General features: G+C 39.7%; 1 protein-coding gene and 1 long non-coding RNA gene across 2 annotated transcripts in view; both read left to right on the top strand.

Moving 5' to 3' along the window:
• The window catches only part of LOC144459945 (uncharacterized), a 36,204-nt gene that overhangs the window by 11,334 nt on the left and 5,228 nt on the right, over positions 1 to 19,642 (top strand). Inside the window, exons 15-23 of the mRNA XM_078164782.1 lie at positions 1,870 to 1,960; positions 2,135 to 2,170; positions 2,376 to 2,537; positions 3,552 to 3,761; positions 17,302 to 17,400; positions 17,504 to 17,539; positions 17,685 to 17,954; positions 18,260 to 18,514; positions 19,345 to 19,617. Of these exons, the coding sequence (XP_078020908.1) occupies positions 1,870 to 1,960; positions 2,135 to 2,170; positions 2,376 to 2,537; positions 3,552 to 3,761; positions 17,302 to 17,400; positions 17,504 to 17,539; positions 17,685 to 17,954; positions 18,260 to 18,514; positions 19,345 to 19,617 (1,432 nt within the window). The remainder of the gene's footprint in view (positions 1 to 1,869; positions 1,961 to 2,134; positions 2,171 to 2,375; positions 2,538 to 3,551; positions 3,762 to 17,301; positions 17,401 to 17,503; positions 17,540 to 17,684; positions 17,955 to 18,259; positions 18,515 to 19,344; positions 19,618 to 19,642) is intronic.
• On the top strand, positions 8,673 to 12,267 carry LOC144459850 (uncharacterized). Its single transcript, XR_013488645.1, has 4 exons — positions 8,673 to 8,768; positions 8,918 to 8,968; positions 9,221 to 9,280; positions 11,596 to 12,267. It is a non-coding gene; the product is annotated as an uncharacterized LOC144459850 (long non-coding RNA).

Raw genomic sequence — 19,642 nt, 5'->3', positions numbered from 1 at the left:
GGCTTCCTCCTGCACCAGGAGGAATGCAGGGCCCACTGCACCAGCGTAAGGTCTGACAGTTGCTCTGAGGATTTCATCCTGGTACCTAACAGTCATCATGGCACCATATCACGTATATTTCGTGGATATTCATGTCTGTCACATGTTCCCATGTTAAGATGAAATTCGTCACAACTACACACACAGGAAGTTACAAACTGAATTTTAAGCTAAACATACACTGCTCAAAAAAATGTGTGTACTCATCACTACTTGTAGCATGAGGTGGTACCTGCAGCCCAGTCAGGTTGCACAGGTAGTCCAGCTACTCCAGGATGGCACATCCATATGTGTGGTCACAAGATTTGCTGTGTCTCCCAGCACTGTCTCAAGAGCATGGAGGAGACACCAACAAACCGGCCATTACATGAGGAGAGCTGGACAGGACCGTAGATGGGCATCAACCCAGCAGCAGGACCAGTATCTGCTCCTTTGTGTGAGGAGGAACAGGAGCACTGCCAGAGCTCAACAAAATGACCTCCAGCAGGCTACTGGTGTGCATGTTTCCGACCACACTGTCAGAAACAGACTCCATGAGGGTGGCATGAGGGCCTGACGTCCTCTAATGGGACCTGTGCTCACAGCCCAGCACCATGCTGCTCGATTGGCATTCGCCAGACACACCAGACGTGGCAGGTCCACCACTGGCGGCCCGGTCTCTCAGATGAGAGCAGGTTCATTGAGCACATGTGACAGGCGTGAATATCCGCGTGATATTCGTGTTATCAAACAGTACCCTGACTGCTGTTAGGTACCAGAATGAAATCCTCAGAGCGACTGTCAGACCTTACGCTGGTGCAGTGGGCCCTGGGTTCCTCCAGGTGCAGGACAGTGCCTGGCCTCATGTGGTCAGAGTGTGTAGGCAGTTCCTGGATGACAAAGGCATTGATGCCATTGACTGGCCCTCTTGTTCCCCTGACCTAAGTCCAACTGAGCACCTATGGGACGTTATGTATCAGTGCATCTGTTGCCGCCACAGTCTGTCCAGGAAACCATCTGCCAACTCAACAGGAGCGTGCCCAGATGTTGTTAAGAGTGCATACATGCACGTAGGGGCCATACACACTACTGAGTCACATTATGAGTTGCCGTGATAAAATTCACACAAGTTGCATCAGTCAATTTTTTACATTGATTTTCAGTGTGAATTTGAATCCAGCCCTCAGTGGGTTGATGATTTTAGTTTCCACTGACTGTCGTTTCATCACTTTGTTCTCAACAAATTATACAATGTACGTCAGTAAAAATTTTCACCTTGAATAACTCGTTCATCAAGATGTGTGCTTTAAGATCTTGCAGACTAGAGATACAAGTTTTCTCACAGTGTTTGAGATTGTGAAATCGATTGTGTTCCTCATTTCTGAGTAAATCAACACCACCAGAGATAGTAGTCAACACCACAGTGACAGAGCAAAATACAAGAAACGGATGTCTAAATTCTGGACAGAGTGCCCACGAGACAATTTATATTTAGTTAAGTTATCACTTCCTGTGTGTGTAGTTGTGACAAATTTCATCATAACATTGCAAAATTTCATTTCTTTCCTTTTTATATTTGCAGGCAGCCCTTCTTTTAATATCCTTCTCTGAGCTTTATTGTGACAACTATGTGATCTAAGCTGTTGAGACAGTTGTATTTTCTGATTAAATCAGCCTTGCACATTGACAGTTCAACATATATGTGGTCAAACCCAAAGTGTTGTGAGGGCTAAACTCAGAAAAAGAAGATGTGGGAAACGTCTGATCTCATGTACTGTATCTACATATTTGAAATGTACGTAAGTTCTCTTTTTTTCTTCCTGGTACAGTGTCAGTCCTTCTGTTTATTAGAGGCGGACCCCTTCAAATAAAACAGAGTGCAGAGTGTTAGTGCTCGATGTGAGGATGGGGCTGACTTTGTTCTGCGTGCTGTTGTTATTCTGTGAGTACATAAGTGACTTTATTTGTTTGACAGATACAGATTAAGGAACATGTAGTGAGATGAACAGAGTATCATATGTTTGTCCAGCTCCAGCTGTTTTTAAATGCTTTTGTTTATTATGTATTTGACAGTTCAGCCAGTTTATAATGTCTTAAGTATCAGTCTTTATTACAGTGCTGAATACACTCCTCGACTGTGGACACACTGAAGGTGACTGAACAATTTTCTGTCTTTTCTGTTTTGGGGTTTATTCACTATTTATTCACTATATTTGATCAATATATGTATCATTTCATGTAGCAGTTATGATGCGACTAAAGCAGTGATTAAGAGTGTGTCATTACATGTTCCTCAAACACTTTTTTAGGGTTTGAATGTTTGACAGTATCTATTATATGTTTGCGTGTGATTCCAGACGCTGAGCTGATCATTGAACCCAACTCACCCTATTTATTTAGTGGAGAGTCTGTTACCTTCATATGTGACATGAGAGAAGGAACAGACACTGACTGGCTTTACACATTCAACAGGAACGGTCGACCAGTTGTCTCGTTAAACACAAACAACTCGTGCTCACTCCCTAGAAAATAATAATGAATAATAGCTGAATAATAAAAATGTATTCTAAACCAAGCAACACAAAGACCTGTGGCCACTCTGAGAGCAGGCAGGACAACAGTACCAGTAGGGGGCACTCTGACACTGACCTGTTCTGTGGAAGGCTCTGCTGGATGGAAATATGACTGGTTCAGACGTTCCTCAGATTCCCATGAAACTATAATCGTTACAAATGGTGAACAAAACACAAGTGTCTCACAAGATGGTATCTGTCAGTGTCCGGAAGGAAGAGGAAAGCTAGTTCACTACACAGAGTACAGTGATCCAGTCAGTAAAGAAAAAAAATGACTAGTTGGCAAAATGACATGAAAAACAAAATGCAGTAACAATAGGTTACATTGTGTATTCATAAATTATGATTAAGACTAACATTGAAAACATTATGTTTTATGTTTTATCTTTTCTAACTTGTGCATAAACAGTTACAAACAGAGCTGTTGTGACCCTGCGACCCAACTGGCCTGAGATATACTATCTGGAGAGACGATCACACTTACATGTGAAATTGAGGATGGAGGAGACACTGAGTGGAAGTATGAATGGACGACACCCAGCTCAATCACTCTTAAAAAACAAAAGGAAAACATGATTAGACGTGCTTCGCCATCATACAATGGAGACTACAGGTGTATGGGCACACTGAAACATGAAAAGTCTTCAACAGAGTGGAGTGATGCTTTCACATTGAGAGTATCTGATTGTAAGTCACATGTCATGAGTCGTCATCTTTATTGTGGCTGTATTAAAAAAAGTGAAGTCTATGTTTACATATATGTATTACACATTGTGAGATAGAATGAGAGAATATATAAGCAGTGCATGTAATCCACCAACAATACATCATGACATGTTTTCATTCTGTGAAATCACTTTCCAACAGACAAACCCTGGCATATCCTCACTGTGTCTCCATTATGGCTGAGTCCTGGAGCCTCAGTAACTCTGAACTGCAGTGTTGAACATCCATCTGCAGGATGGAGGTTCTTCTGGTATAAGGCTGTTCCCAGACTGTCAGACGACTCCTACAGCTATGAGCTGATACCTGGCAGCATCCATGGGACTGAACAGGATTCCTACATTGTTGATGGACAGACACACACAGCAGGATATGTGTGCAGAGCTGGAAGAGGAGATCCAGTGTATTATACTCATTACAGTGAACCTAAGTGTGTCTGGTCTGGAGGTGGGTTTGTTTTGAATTTTCCAAACTACTGTACTAATAATTGTAACGTGAGTGAATCTCATGACCTCCTTTTCATTTTTACACATCATTTGTTTAAATCTTTGGCTTTGGAAATCCATAACTCAATCTTATAAGACTACGACATTACATTTTGAGTCACAAACCAAAAAAGTCTTGTGATTAATATTCATTTATTTCCATGTTAACTTTTTATCTAAAGACATTGTAAATTGAGAATGCCACCAATGCACAGATCTGGAAAATAAATCAAGTTTTTCTTTCATATGTATTGTTGTAAAACACTGAGATACATTTATTTTCTTTCCTGTCATCCATTTCTTCAGCGTCCCTTTCCTCTACTCTGTTTTCCTGTTTTTATTTTCATGTATTTTCTTACCTACAACATATTTTTAGCTAATGACTCTGGTGACAATGTCATTCTTGTGCTTTTAGATTTAACGGCTGCGTTTGATACAGTGGACCACAAAATTTTAATATCTCGTCTAGAACACTGGGTGGGTATTAGGGGTTCAGCACTGGAGTGGTTTCGATCCTACTTAGTAGACCAAACCTTCAGTGTCAACATTGGTGACTTCACGTCCTCTTGTGCGTCCCTCCCATGTGGGGTACCACAAGGTTCGGTCTTAGGCCCTCTTCTGTTCTCTCTATATTTGCTCCCACTGGGTTCCATTTTACGCAAATACGGTATATCTTTCCATTGCTATGCAGATGACTGCCAGATTTACTTGCCCCTTAAAAAGAAAAATGCACCTTCCTTGGGACCACTTTTTAAGTGTCTTAATGACTTAAAGGCCTGGATGGCACTAAACTTTTTAAACTTTAAAGGGCCAGTGTGTAATATTTGGGATGGTTTATTGTCAATCTGAATCTGAATCTGAATATTCTACCCATTAATATGTTTATATAAGTGTATAATCGCTATAACATAAAATTCGTTTGGTTTTCGTAGCCTTATAATTATGCTTTTATATATATATATAGCAAGGGCCCTGCTTTAGAGAGGTCGCCATCTTGCGCCGCCATGTATGTACGGCCGACCGAGCGGACAATCCAGCCACCCAGAGAACGCGTTTCGCGTGTATAAATGAACCAACGAAGAAAGCGGAAGGAAGGAAGAAGGAGGAGGAAACAGCAGAGAGTGTTAGTAGTTCGTCGATAGAGAGTAGTGAAAAGTTTTTTTAGTTATAAAGTTTGTGAATGGACCACACTTACCACGCAACAGGAGAGAATGAACCCGAACCGTCATCTGCGAGGAAAAGAAGACGCAACTTCACTCCTTGTGATGCACTCTCTGCGGTGCTTTTCCTCCTGATGATATATCTCCCCAATAATGGTAGCAGTAGCACCGAATCCCATTCTGTGCATTCAGCCTCTCTTCTCGCCCGCTCAGCATCAAACACATGGAGTTCCTCATCTGTATGCTCCAGCTCAAACAGGTATGGCTCTGGGTCTGTGTCCGCTACAAGAAACTCTTCAAAATCGCGTTCAAAGTCGTCCATTGCAGCTACTATAGTCCGGAGATATCGCTAGGCTAAATAAACAGCTGAGCTCTGTTTACCGGCTACGCTGTCAGTCAGTATGCGGGCTGGAGATTGGTGCAGCAGAGAGGGGAGGGGGGGTCCCCACTCAGAATGGTAAATGAGTATGTGTGTAAAGTTATGAAGTGTGTCTGTTACGCTAGAAGAGTCAAAGTTTGGGACGGAATCTTTTACCCCCTGGAGTGTTACCGGAGTTTCTGGAGTGCTCAAATAAACGGGCCTTTTTCCCGAACGCTCCTCTGGTCTCCTGCTCGTGAGGGATTCATTACAATATCGTAACATGGCTTAGATTTCTAAATAAACATTCACCTCGTCGCTAGATAGACCTACTCCTGAAAAACTTGTGCGCAAGGCTTTTTGTCCCTACGAGGCCACCGTCATTTACCCAACGGGAGGGGTGAGCGAGTGAGCCCTGCAATCTAGAATTTGACCACTGATGTCACTGTTTTCAACCCATTTTACACACTGGCCCTTTAATCTCGACAGTCAGATTAGGGCAGTTGTGAAGTCGAGTTTCTTTCAACTGAGGCTGCTAGAAAAATAAAACCTCTTCTCTCAAGGCAGCACTTAGAAATGATAATCCACGCCTTTGTAACTAGTCGGCTAGACTATTGCAACGCTTTATATTTAGGGGTTAGTGCATCCGCCGTCACCCGCCTCCAGATGGTGCAAAATGCTGCCGCACGCCTTTTAAGTGGCACTAACAAACATGAGCACATTTCCCCTATTTTAACCGCGTTACACTGGCTGCCCATACGTTTTAGGATCCATTTTAAAATTCTTTTATTTGTTTTTAAGTCTCTTAACGGCCTCGCCCCACTATACCTCTCTGAGCTGCTAGAGCCATACACTCCTACACGCCCTCTCAGGTCAGCTGACCAGCTGCTCCTGAAAGTCCCCAAAACGGCAAACAGGCTCAGAGGGGACCGCGCTTTCTCAGTTGTAGCACCAAAACTATGGAATGACCTGCCTCTCGATATCAGACAAGTTCCTTCACTGCATGTTTTTAAAAAGCGCCTTAAAACCCACCTGTTCTCCATGGCCTTTGATCCCGCATAAATTGATGTCTTTTAATTTGCTATTACTCTTTTTATTGACTAATTTTACTTATGTGCTGTGCCTTAAAATGTTTTAGTGGTTTTATATTGTGTTATTTTCTTGCACTTTTATGTTTTTATCTTTGTTGTTTTTATTTTGCTTTGTTTTATGTATATTTTATGTCTTATGCCTATTGTGCACTTTATGTTTAATTGTGTACAGCACTTTGGTCCACTGGGTTTTTAAAGTGCTTTATAAATAAAGTTGGTATGGTATTGTATGGTATGGTACCTCCTTCAGTTTATCTTTGCTTGTTTCCTTCTCTCTGTCCCTCAAACCTTTAAATACAGGACTTTTAGTTGTAATGGGGTATTTGTCTGTTCTGGTGTTGCTACTTCTACATAATGGTGCTTTACTGTGGTACTTTAACATCCAACAATTCTCTCCAAAATGCATTTTAGACATCAGTTATATACTCACTTTTTATGTTAGCTCTCTTCTTCTGCACTTCTTTCTTTGCATGGAGGTTATGTACCCAGAGAGCAGTAATGCAGGGTATGCACCCTTGTATTAGTGCAGTCTGTGAACTGCACATTCCTCCACCATTTGCCACTTGTCACCTTTGCACTAATGTCATAACATGCACTGTGTTACACTGGTGCATGACTAAGAATTGTTTCAGCCTCAACAATGACAACGATTAAATCCACATTAAACCTGAAGGATTGTTTCCATGGTGGAATTTTAAATTCTATTATATACCTGTATTGGTGTGATCCTTTGTGTCTATACTCCAGCATTTAAACAGATTAAAACCAACAAGGAAATCAAATGATTGTTGACAGTATGGCCTTTTTTAATCTTTATTCTTTGTCTGCTTTTTATGTGTTTTTAGATTCTCATTCAGCAGCGTCTCTCACAGTGAGTCCTGACAGAATGCAACACTTCAGCAGAGAGCCTGTGTCACTGAGCTGTGAGGGAAACTCTGCTGAGTGGAGAGTGAGCAGGTTTTCTGCAGATGGCTACACGACACACTCGTCTTCTTCTTCTTCTTCTTCTTCTTCTTCTTCTTCTTCTTCTTCTTCTTCCTCTTCTTCCTGGGGGAACATGACTGGATCCAGATGTAACATGGACCGTTACTGGCAGAGTGGAGTCTACTGGTGTGAGTCTGAAACAGGACAGTTCAGCAATGCAGTCAACATCACTATACAGTGTGAGTCTTAATTCATTTAAAAGATGTTGTTTCTGAAGTATTTTAACATTCTGTTACATAGTTTTGAAAAATTACTGTATTACAGTACATCAGTGAGCAACACTGAAACAAGTACTATAATCTTTTTGTTGGTTTGATGACAGAAAGATACATTTACAGTAAGACAGGGATTTCTCAGTTACTGTATGCAGCTGTAAAATCAATTCCAACATTTAATTCATTGTCATAATGTTACATCAGCTTGTTTAAGCTGCACCAGCTGATCTCTGCGACCAAATCTTTGTATTCTTTAATCTTTTTACAGACGGTGATATTATGCTGGTGAGCCCTGTCCATCCTGTTACTGAGGGAGATTCTGTCACTCTTGGCTGCAAATTGAGGACAGAAAAAGTTCCTTATAATGTGGATTTCTATAAAAATGACAAACTCATCCAGAGTGTTACTGGAGGGGAGCTGACTATCTCTGCAGTGTCAAAGTCTGATGAAGGCTTTTATAAATGTAAAGGAAAAGATTCACCACAAGGTTTGCAGAGATGGACGTCACCAGAGAGTTGGATGTCAGTAAAATGTGAGTATGATTCAAAACACAATCTTTATTTGTCAGCTGTGTTACGGTCTGAGTTAGAAAAGTCATCACTAAATTAGAAGATGGGTAAGTTTCAGCTGAGTTTACCTGCAAGTTTGTTGTTAGATATTAGTTTTATAAACTAGGGCATTAAGTGATGAAACACAGAAATAAAAAAGTAAATACATGTTAATAAATTAACTGTATATTACTTTATATTACAAAGGAATATTAACTTTGAGCCAAAGAAAAGTTTTCATCAAATAATAGGTTAGATTGAGAAGTTTTTACTGTGTGTTTATGTGTGAATCTAAATGTACATGGTGTGTGATCAGGGTTTATGAGCGTATGTCTTCTAATATTTGTACATTTATTTATGAGTCAGTACTTGTAATTATTAATATAATATTTATTATAGCAGCGTCCAGGCCTGAACAAAGCTCTCGGCCCAACACTCTCTTCTCTCATACTGAACGTAACAGCAGCACATTACATGTTCCTTATTAAACCCACTGTATTTACTTCATGTTTTGGACCCACCAGGTCTCAGAGCACCAATCAGGGTCCTGCTCCAGACCACATGATCAACCAGGATGAAATGCAAGGCAGAGAGTATGCTTCTCTTCTCCATGGTCAGCCTTAATCCTGATTCATTTTATGATTTATCATCAAATCTAAGACTAACATTTTCAGTTTTGATTATCTGTTTTAGAAGATTGGGGAATTCCTACATAATGGGATTAAAATGTTTAATACCTTGGCTTGATTTTCTGTTCTGTAGGTGACGTCTGTCTCTACGAAACAATCAGAGGCTCTGAAGAACCTGAACATGGTACAGTATATACTTTTTGTTCAACATGGAGCAGAAATAATAGAGTTGGTTAAAGGACTGATTTTAAATGAATCCAGGGTTGTCACATATTCTGTAATTGATCTTAAAAACACTGATTGCTAAGAGGGTTGCGTGCATCATTTTATGTGGTGAGAATGACATGCAACAGTTGAGATGCTTGTGTAGGCCAGTGTACCCTGAATACAGTACAGTAACTTGTCTTTTCATGAATTCATCTTATTCTTTTAACAGGGAGGAATAATGAGCCAGAGGAGCACGAATACTCAAATGTGACGACAGGATCAGCTGCAGGTACAGTCAAGTACAATAAACTTTGTACTAAATATAAATATTCTATGTAATTCTATTTTCTATAATATAAGATTTTATTAGATGCTGTGCTGCCTGTCACATTGTAAGTTTTTAATAGCACCACCAGGAGTCAGCAATGGTCAAATCCTTCATCTACAAAGTACAAGAGATTTACACTTTTTGATACTATTATTTTTATGTTTGTTTTTTTACACCGATTAATATATGGCACATTTACATCTCATCTCACACAAATTAGTTGTCGCCACTGTCACTGACAATCATTTCATGTTGTGTAATAACAGAGTTGAATGTCAAAAAGCACCCATTCATTCTTAGATGAGCTTAATTCTCTTAATTCTTTTCCTTTGGTTTTCTTCCAGATCTCCAGATCAATAAAGAGATCTGCATCAACAAAACCCACAGAATGGATGACATGATAAACTAAACCTTTGTTTAAACAGTATTTGCAGCTTTTATATATACAGTACAGGCCAAACGTTTGGACACACCTTCTCATTCAATGCGTTTTCTTTATTTTCATGACTATTTACATTGTAGATTCTCACTGAAGGCATCAAAACTATGAATGAACACATGTGGAGTTATGTACTTAACAAAAAAAGGTGAAATAACTGAAAACATGTTTTATATTCTAGTTTCTTCAAAATAGCCACCCTTTGCTCTGATTACTGCTTTGCACACTCTTGGCATTCTCTCCATGAGCTTCAAGAGGTAGTCACCTGAAATGGTTTTCCAACAGTCTTGAAGGAGTTCCCAGAGGTGTTTAGCACTTGTTGGCCCCTTTGCCTTCACTCTGCGGTCCAGCTCACCCCAAACCATCTGGATTGGGTTCAGGTCCGGTGACTGTGGAGGCCAGGTCATCTGCCGCAGCACTCCATCACTCTCCTTCTTGGTCAAATAGCCCTTACACAGCCTGGAGGTGTGTTTGGGGTCATTGTCCTGTTGAAAAATAAATGATCGTCCAACTAAACACAAACCGGATGGGATGGCATGTCGCTGCAGGATGCTGTGGTAGCCATGCTGGTTCAGTGTGCCTTCAATTTTGAATAAATCCCCAACAGTGTCACCAGCAAAACACCCCCACACCATCACACCTCCTCCTCCATGCTTCACAGTGGGAACCAGGCATGTGGAATCCATCCGTTCACCTTTTCTGCGTCTCACAAAGACACGGCGGTTGGAACCAAAGATCTCAAATTTGGACTCATCAGACCAAAGCACAGATTTCCACTGGTCTAATGTCCATTCCTTGTGTTTCTTGGCCCAAACAAATCTCTTCTGCTTGTTGCCTCTCCTTAGCAGTGGTTTCCTAGCAGCTATTTGACCATGAAGGCCTGATTGGCGCAGTCTCCTCTTAACAGTTGTTCTAGAGATGGGTCTGCTGCTAGAACTCTGTGTGGCATTCATCTGGTCTCTGATCTGAGCTGCTGTTAACTTGCGATTTCTGAGGCTGGTGACTCGGATGAACTTATCCTCAGAAGCAGAGGTGACTCTTGGTCTTCCTTTCCTGGGTCGGTCCTCATGTGTGCCAGTTTCGTTGTAGCGCTTGATGGTTTTTGCGACTCCACTTGGGGACACATTTAAAGTTTTTGCAATTTTCCGGACTGACTGACCTTCATTTCTTAAAGTAATGATGGCCACTCGTTTTTCTTTAGTTAGCTGATTGGTTCTTGCCATAATATGAATTTTAACAGTTGTCCAATAGGGCTGTCGGCTGTGTATTAACCTGACTTCTGCACAACACAACTGATGGTCCCAACCCCATTGATAAAGCAAGAAATTCCACTAATTAACCCTGATAAGGCACACCTGTGAAGTGGAAACCATTTCAGGTGACTACCTCTTGAAGCTCATGGAGAGAATGCCAAGAGTGTGCAAAGCAGTAATCAGAGCAAAGGGTGGCTATTTTGAAGAAACTAGAATATAAAACATGTTTTCAGTTATTTCACCTTTTTTTGTTAAGTACATAACTCCACATGTGTTCATTCATAGTTTTGATGCCTTCAGTGAGAATCTACAATGTAAATAGTCATGAAAATAAAGAAAACGCATTGAATGAGAAGGTGTGTCCAAACTTTTGGCCTGTACTGTATGTATATATATATATATATATATATATATATATATATATATACACATATACATACACACACACACACACACACATATATACATATATATACATTCAAATAATTTGTTGTGTTTCTGTGGAATATTTATCTGTTGTATTGCCTCTTACAATTTACAGCCACTTCATTTTTTAAAGCTCCTGTAGACAACTTCAGATGCAGTTTGTTCCAAATAACAGCAGAAGTTTGAGATGTTTGCAATTGAAATTGTAAAATATTATAAATATTTGGGCCTCTGCCTGGATACTAGACTCACTTTTAAAACCCATGTAGAACAACTATCAAGCAAACTGAAGGTCAAAATTGGATTTCTGTATAGAAACAAATCTTGTTTTTCTCCTAGCTAGTCAAAACACCATTGTTTAATCTACAGTCACGTCTGCTCTTGATTATGGTGATATTGTATATATGCATGCTTTCACTACGGTACATATTGAAGTAAGAATCTGTTTATTTTCCAGATCTGTATAGTGGTGGCATTCTCAATTTACCATGTTTTAAGTTAAAAATGTTAACTAATAAATAAAATAAATATATATTTTTTATATATATATAAAATAAATATTAATCATGAGACATTGATGGTTTGTAGCTCAAAATGTAATGCACTTGTCATACAAGACTCCATTCCTACGCTGTTTTCACAATCATGTCATTTTCTTTTTATTTTTACATGCAGCCCTTCTTTTAATATTCTTCTCTGAGCTTTATTGTGACAACTATGTGATCTAAACTGTTGAGACAGTTGTATTTTCTGATTAAATCAGCATTACATTGTACGCTATGATTTTTGTTTGTTTATTTCTTAACTGTCATTAAAAATCTTCCAAAATATCTTCTGTATACTATAAATAGCTTCTGTATTGTTAAAAGTATGGTTGACCATTTCATGTATCAATAAACTTTTGTTCCAATAGTTTGCTGTCGCCAGTGTTTTTAATTGTTCTTAAATGATTTCCTGTACATAAGCAGTTTATTTGTTTGTCTTCTCTCTGATTGTAGTGATCCAGTAAAGTCATGCTTTTGTTAGGTGTATGTTTCTTTGATAGAAATCTAAAAACGTGCACATTTTTATGCAGATGACATGCTTTTATGTGTCAGCGGCTCTTCTCTTAATCAGGCCATGGAAAATCTACACACTGCTCTGATATATTTCAGATCTCTCTCATCAAACATGAGCTTCTTTTAAATTCTGGTACATTTAAAACAAGCTTATGTTCTCTAGGTCACAGGTTTCCAACCTGGGAGTCCTGACACCCACTAAGGGTCACCAAAACTTCACAGGGGGTTTGGAGGCCTTCTTGATTTTAAGGGGTGTAAGACAATTTTTTCTAAAAAAAAAACAAAAAACATAATAATAATACATACAAGGTCAAAATTAGATTTTTGTATAGAAACAAATCTTGTTTTTCTCCTGCTCATTGAAATACTATTTTTTAATCTGCAGTCACGTCTGCTCCTGATTACGGAAATATTGTATATATGCATGCTTCTTCCTCCACCTTAAAGCCTCTTGACTCTGTGATTCACAAAGCGCTGCACTTCATCATAGGTGGTACATTTCTCACACTCCATTGCATCTTCTATGAAAAGGTGGGATGGTCCTCCTTAACAAACAGAAGGGAGCAGCATTGTATCTTGTTCATTTATAAGGTTCTACTGCAAAAACTGCTGTGTTACCTCTGCTCTCTGGTTAGTGTAAGTGTGACAAAAAACTTTTTATAATATGCCGTAATTCCCTCTCTAATTTCTTTTTTATATTGCTGTGAAAACATCAACAAATTTCTCCTTCAAACAGCTGGATTTATTCAAGTTTCTCTCCAAAAGCTACATTTTACAAGATTACACTGAACACATCATGAGAATGTTGTAATGTACCTTCGCCAAATAGTATTTTTTACTGAATAGAGGGTGAAGGCACCACAATGTAAATCAATGGAGCTGTCCATTGTGGCCACCGGCTGCTCAGAGGTAATGATAACTAGCTCTCCTCCTGATTTCAACACGGATTTACTGTTGTTGTTGTTGTTGTTGTTGTGTTTTATTTTATTTCTCTCCACATACACTCCTCTCAGTAGTGTAGTGATAGCTGATGAGGTGGGTGTACTAATAGGTAGATGAGTGGGTTACAGAGGAGAAGGTGGGTGTACTCTTTATTCCAATAGCTTTGTGGCTGACAGGTGGGTGGACTGTGGCAGACGCCAACAGACTGTGATGACACACTGAAACTTTTTGTTGTTGCTGTTGTAACAGGTGCAATTTTGGCGCCCCCCTTGGAATGGTGCCCTAGGCGGCCGCCTATATCGCCTATGGCAAGAACCGCCACTGGGTGTAGGAGCAGTTTCTGCAACACCCACCCAAACAGACAGATTGAGGCATTGGGTGATTTGTTGGCACCCTCTGGTGGCAACTAGTAGGAATAACAACATCAATAAATTTGTACCAACACAGGACTCAGATAAAGCCTCCACAACACACATATGCATGTGTAACTGAATGGTTTAAGAAATTTTTTCATAAATTTATTTCCCTAGCCATTGAGTGCCCCTACAGTATCCCAGCATACCTAGGCTTTGTCTAAACTTTCTATGTCAGCAGCCGGTTCTGGTAACACAAAATTTACATGAAGGTTCAAGCCACGTGGTCTTTATCAAAGATTCATAGGCAAAAGAGACTTTAACTTCCACATATTATTTAAAAATAAACAGAGATGTACAATGGCAGATGCCAACTGTGTAACAATGTACAGTGTATGTGATTTTATTTGTAAACTGGACGATAGAACTTTTTTGAAGTCACAATGAAAACATGTGGTGTATGCATTTAAAGGGGTGTCTGATGTCATGAAAGGTTTGAGAAAATCTTGAAGGCGGTCTTGCACTAAATACTGCAAGTTAAAGAAACATGTATCATAAGGACTGCCATAATAACCTTAACAATGAAATCTGCAGACCAAGAAGACCCATACACTGGCTAAAGACAAAGAAAGCATTCAGATCTTACCTTCAACAATCAGTATGTGTTTCTCCACTGAGTCAACATAATCCCCATCAGTGACTGAAACTTGATAGCTGCCATTGTCTGTCTCGTTGAGTTTGTTGATACACACGGAGTCTGTCAGGACTCACTGTGAGAGATGCTGCTGAACAAGAATCTAAAAAACACATAAAAAGCAGACAAAGCATTAAAAAACGAAAAAGGCCATAAAGTCAACAATCATTTGATTTCCTTGTTGATTTTAATCTGTTTAAATGCTGGAGTATAGACACAAAGGATCACACACATGGAAACAATCCTTCAGGTTTAATGTGGATTTAATATCACATACACCTCCAAACCCTGCATATCCAACTGCATTATTACTCAACAAAACTCAGTACACACACAGTAAACTGCAGCAACTACATGCTGCAAACATGGTGACAGTCCCACACTTCCTGCCCAACCACTGCAGGTAGCATGCAGGGACGTCACACGGTCACAGTATTTTAGACAACACTAGTATTGCACTAAGTAGTTCATAATTATAACAGATAATTGTTGGGCATTTTGCATTTTTCATAGTTGTGTGTTCTGTTTCTACACAGAGAGCAATGATGGAAATGATCAACTGAACTATAGTGAAATAATCCCTATTTACAGTATTATCAGAGTTGTGGGTGTAAAAATACTTTTAGATCAGGATGATTTCATGTTTTGGAAGATTTTTTATGACCATTAAGAAATAAACAAACAAAAACCACAGGGTACAATGCAATGCTAATTTAATCAGAAAATACAACTGTCTCAACAGCTGAGATCAGATAGTTGTCACAATAAAGCTCAGAGAAGGATGTTAAAAGAAGGGCCGCATGTAAACATAAATAGAAAATGACATGATTGTGAAAATTAACTTTTGCACCAGTAGAGTCTGTGATGCATCGTTCAATCTCACACACACACACACACACACACACACACACACACACACACACACACAGGAAGTGACTAAATGAACATTAATTAAATATAAATTGTCTCCTGGGCACTCTGTCCAGAATTTAAACATTGTTTTCTTTGACTTTGCCATAAACATCATAAAATAAAACATCAATCACCAAATGTTGCTTTTTTAAAATGTTATGTCTCCAACTAGAGCCGGAGAAAAATACGACCAAGGCACTGCCTGTCAGTATGAGGTCATTAAACCCTCCTTCACTTCCTTTTCACACCTACAAAATGTGTTGCTGCATACACATTTAGACAACAACATCATCCCATTAACACCACAACGTTCTGCACACAGCAACAGATTACTTTAGAAATATTGTCTTCAGGGTAGCTGTGCATTTAAAATATCATGTAGTTAACCTGGAAGGTAAAATGCATATGATTATAAACATAGCAATAAAACCTGCTGTCGCTGTGGTGTTGACTGCAACTATCTCTGGTGGTGTTGGTTTACACAGAAATGAGGAAGAGGATGGTTGCAATCAATTTCACAGTCTCAAACACTGTGAGAAAACTTAGTTTGCAAGATCTTAAAGCACACTTAAATCCCACATCTTGATGAACGAGTTATTCTCAAGTAAAGTACAAGTACATCAAAATGATACTTAAGTACAGGACCTAAGTCGTAATGTACTTTGTTCATTTCCACCACCACTACTTTGTTGATACACTGATTGAATATGCTTAGGGGGTCAAACTGAGGTGTTAGCTAACTGTAACTGTTTTGGGGTGGGTGCAGTGCTGTGTAAGGCATGGCTAGGAGTGATATAGGGCATGTATTGATAGATGTCACAATAATTAGTAATTTACACGACAGATGGAATTATCAGTCCCTTTAGTAGCCTACATTTACCTCTGTCAGGTGATCAGTTAACGTTCTTGACAGTTGGCCTGATAATGAAAATGATCACTATCCTCGTGACAGTAACATCAAGGTTAAATGCTTTGAAAGAGATGATGTCACTGGTGTGTCTCTGCTACATGATTCTTTCTTCCCGTCTTCTCATCAGCACCATCAGCTGTTACCGTCACTGGATCAAACAGGTTACAATGACAAGAGATGACACTGATAATTGACAGCCACAAGAGGGAGCACTTACAGCGCAGCCACCATTTTTGACTGAACGCTGCCCCGATCAATCAATCAAAATAAAAGCATACTAAGCATTAGTTATGTTAGCCACATTCTTGGAACCCATTGGCTGTATCGCCGTCTGACTTTCAGCAGATGGCGATACAGCCTCTGGGGCAGAACCCCGGTTTTTTGGCATTCCGGTTTGATTTGGGCGGAGGAGGCGAATTTCCATTTCCGACTTCCGTTTATATATAAGTAAATATGCTGAACCATTGCGATGGATTCAGAGTTTGCAGTGACGCCAATTATGTTCCGCCTCGTTAGTTCACCGCATGGACCGTTTAACCTGGCAACAACTGCACCCGGCTCAAACGTGACTGATCAATATCACGCGGACCACATACGGAAACAAGGGCTCTTCCGCTCTTCTTCCAGAGGCAAGATCTCCAGGGTTTGCCTACAGACTCTACATTCACTGAATGTGAAACCTCATAAAACCTGTAACATTTTTCTGTGAAATTAAAGTACATGTCCACAGAGTAAGTTCTGTGTATTTGCAAATCGATTAGTAGATTGTCTTGTGTGGGTCACAACAAATAAAGTCCAACAAAAACTAACATTAAAATATGCCGTGGTCAAACCAGTCTGGTTGGGTGAGCTTCGTGTAAAAGGGAAGGAAGTACAGAATGCAATGATTCAGAGGAAGAAGTGAGAGAAAACTTCCTGTCCAGTATTTATGTGTAATGCATCTTCTGTCATCCCACAGTTTCTGATCTTTCATCATATGATTCACATGTTCTGAGCTTTTTCTTTACACAGCGTAGAAGCATTTCTCAGAGGCAGAGTAACAGTCGTGAGTGTGAAGATGGGGCACACTCTGCTCTGTGTGCTGGGGGTTTTCTGTGAGTACATCAGTGACTTTGAAAGAATTGTTGCCATTAATGAAAGAAATGATCTTTTCTGTAAGTTTGATAATGTCTGATGAAGTTCCAATTTTTATCTCAGCACTGAATTTACTCCTCTACTGTGGACATGCTCAAGGTAATTATACTTCTTCTTGTTTATATATTCACTCGAGACAAATATTCAACAACTGCATCACTTTTCACCATTTTCTGTGTGTTCTGTTTCGGCAGTGTTTAATTAATACAATAAAGAAAACACAATGTTTATGTTGGTTTTATAGATGCTGTGCTGACCATTGAACCAAACTGGTCCACTTTATTTACCGGAGAGTCTGTTACCTTCATATGTGACATGAGGGAAGGAGAAGACACCGACTGGTATTACAAAATCAAGAGGGATCATCAAGAATTTCTCCCCTTCAACCCCGATAAGAGATATACATCACAATCTCTGTCGACAGACGACAGTGGTGAATACCAGTGCATTGGTGCTCACAAGCGCTCAGCACATTCAAGAAAAGAAAGTAATAAAGTTTCTCTAACTGTATCAGGTAAGTGATACATTTTACCACCATGACCAAGTTCACTACAAGCATTACTTTATGTATTCATTTATGTTTATCAGCCATGTTGATATGATCACCCTGTTTGGCAAAGTGCCAATATATAATGTATGAATGTTGTTAATCTTGTTTAAAAAAGTTTTAGATTGAGAAAAAGACTCTAACTGTTATTACACAATCCACAGGGATGGTCAAGAATTTGTCCCCTACGACTCAAACAAGATCTTCATATGACTGATATGTTCATTTGTTGAGATGATTTAATGAATCACCTACTGACCTGTGTTCCACAGACAAAGATGTGATCCTGGAAAGTCCTGCGTCCACTGTGTTTGAAGGAGAATCAGTGACCCTGCGCTGTCGACATCGTACTCAGACAAAGGAGAAGAATGCTGTTTTCTACAAAGACGGATCACCTATTGAAAGAGACACAAACCATCAGTCAGCGATGTCTTCAGAAAACACAGTTCAAGTCATTTCAGATGGGAGCTCTTACATGTGTAAATTTGAGGACGAAGAATCTGAACCAGTAAAACTCAAAATGGAACGTAAGTAGTTTTCATACTAGAGTCTCAAAATTTAAGGGCATTTTGCGATGAAGAGCAGCAGGCATGTACTTTAGCATTTCCAGAGTGAAGTGGAGTGATGATTTCTCTGCATTATCTCAGACACAGTGGACACTTAACAAAGGGAAAAAGAGAAAGCTGTGTTTAAATTGTTGTTCATTCTTAGAAGTGTGTTTGTGCTCACTTTAATCCACTTTAGGTTAATTTAAGCAACAACTTTAGTGGTTAATAAATGTTTAACAGAAGCATTGTTGCAACTGATTTCCATCAGTTTACGATACTTTGGGGCGGCAGTAGCTCAGTCCATAGGGACTTGGGTTGGGAACCGGAGGGTCGCCTGTTCGAGTCCCCTTCCGGACCAAAAATATGGAGCGTGGACTGGTAGCTGGAGAGGTGCCAGTTCACCTCCTGGGCACTGCCGAGGTGCCCCTGAGCAAGGCACCGAACCCCCCAGCTGCTCGGAGCGCCTGTCATGGGCAGCCCACTCTGACATCTCTCCACTTAGTGCATGTATAGGTCCAGTTTGTGCATGTGTGTGTTCGGACCTGTGTGTAATTGACAACAGAGTGAAAAATTGAATTTTCCTTCAGGGATTAATAAAGTATATAAAATTTAAATAATAATAATAATAATAATAATATATACTGATTTAAAAAGGTGATCAAAATAATGTGATATCATTTTCTACAGTAAGTCGTAGCACCACCAAGAATGCTGGATGAGATTATGTTATTAATTTTAATTATCTTTCAAACTGGACTGATTCACAGGGAAATAATGACCACTTTTATGTCTTTGTCTAAATTAAACAGCACAACCAAAGGCCAACCTGAGCAGACACTTTCCATCAGGGGGCAGTGTGATGCTGACCTGCTCTGTGAGCCCATCATCATCATCATCATCATCATCATCATCTGGTTGGAAATACTTCTGGTACAGAGGCAATAAAGCCTCTGAACCTCTGACCACACAAGATGTTGTCTTCCTCTCAAATGACACAATCAGTGTCTCACAGGGAGGACTCTACTGGTGCAGAGGAGGAAGAGGAGATCCACTTTACTACACAGAGTACAGTGATCCAGTCGGTAATATGATATGGAATATAAAATG

Source organism: Epinephelus lanceolatus, chromosome 22 (genome assembly GCF_041903045.1).
Source record: "Epinephelus lanceolatus isolate andai-2023 chromosome 22, ASM4190304v1, whole genome shotgun sequence".
NCBI lineage: Eukaryota > Metazoa > Chordata > Actinopteri > Perciformes > Serranidae > Epinephelus > Epinephelus lanceolatus.
Note: the sequence above shows the minus strand (reverse complement) of the source record. Positions and strands in the feature narration are given on the sequence as shown.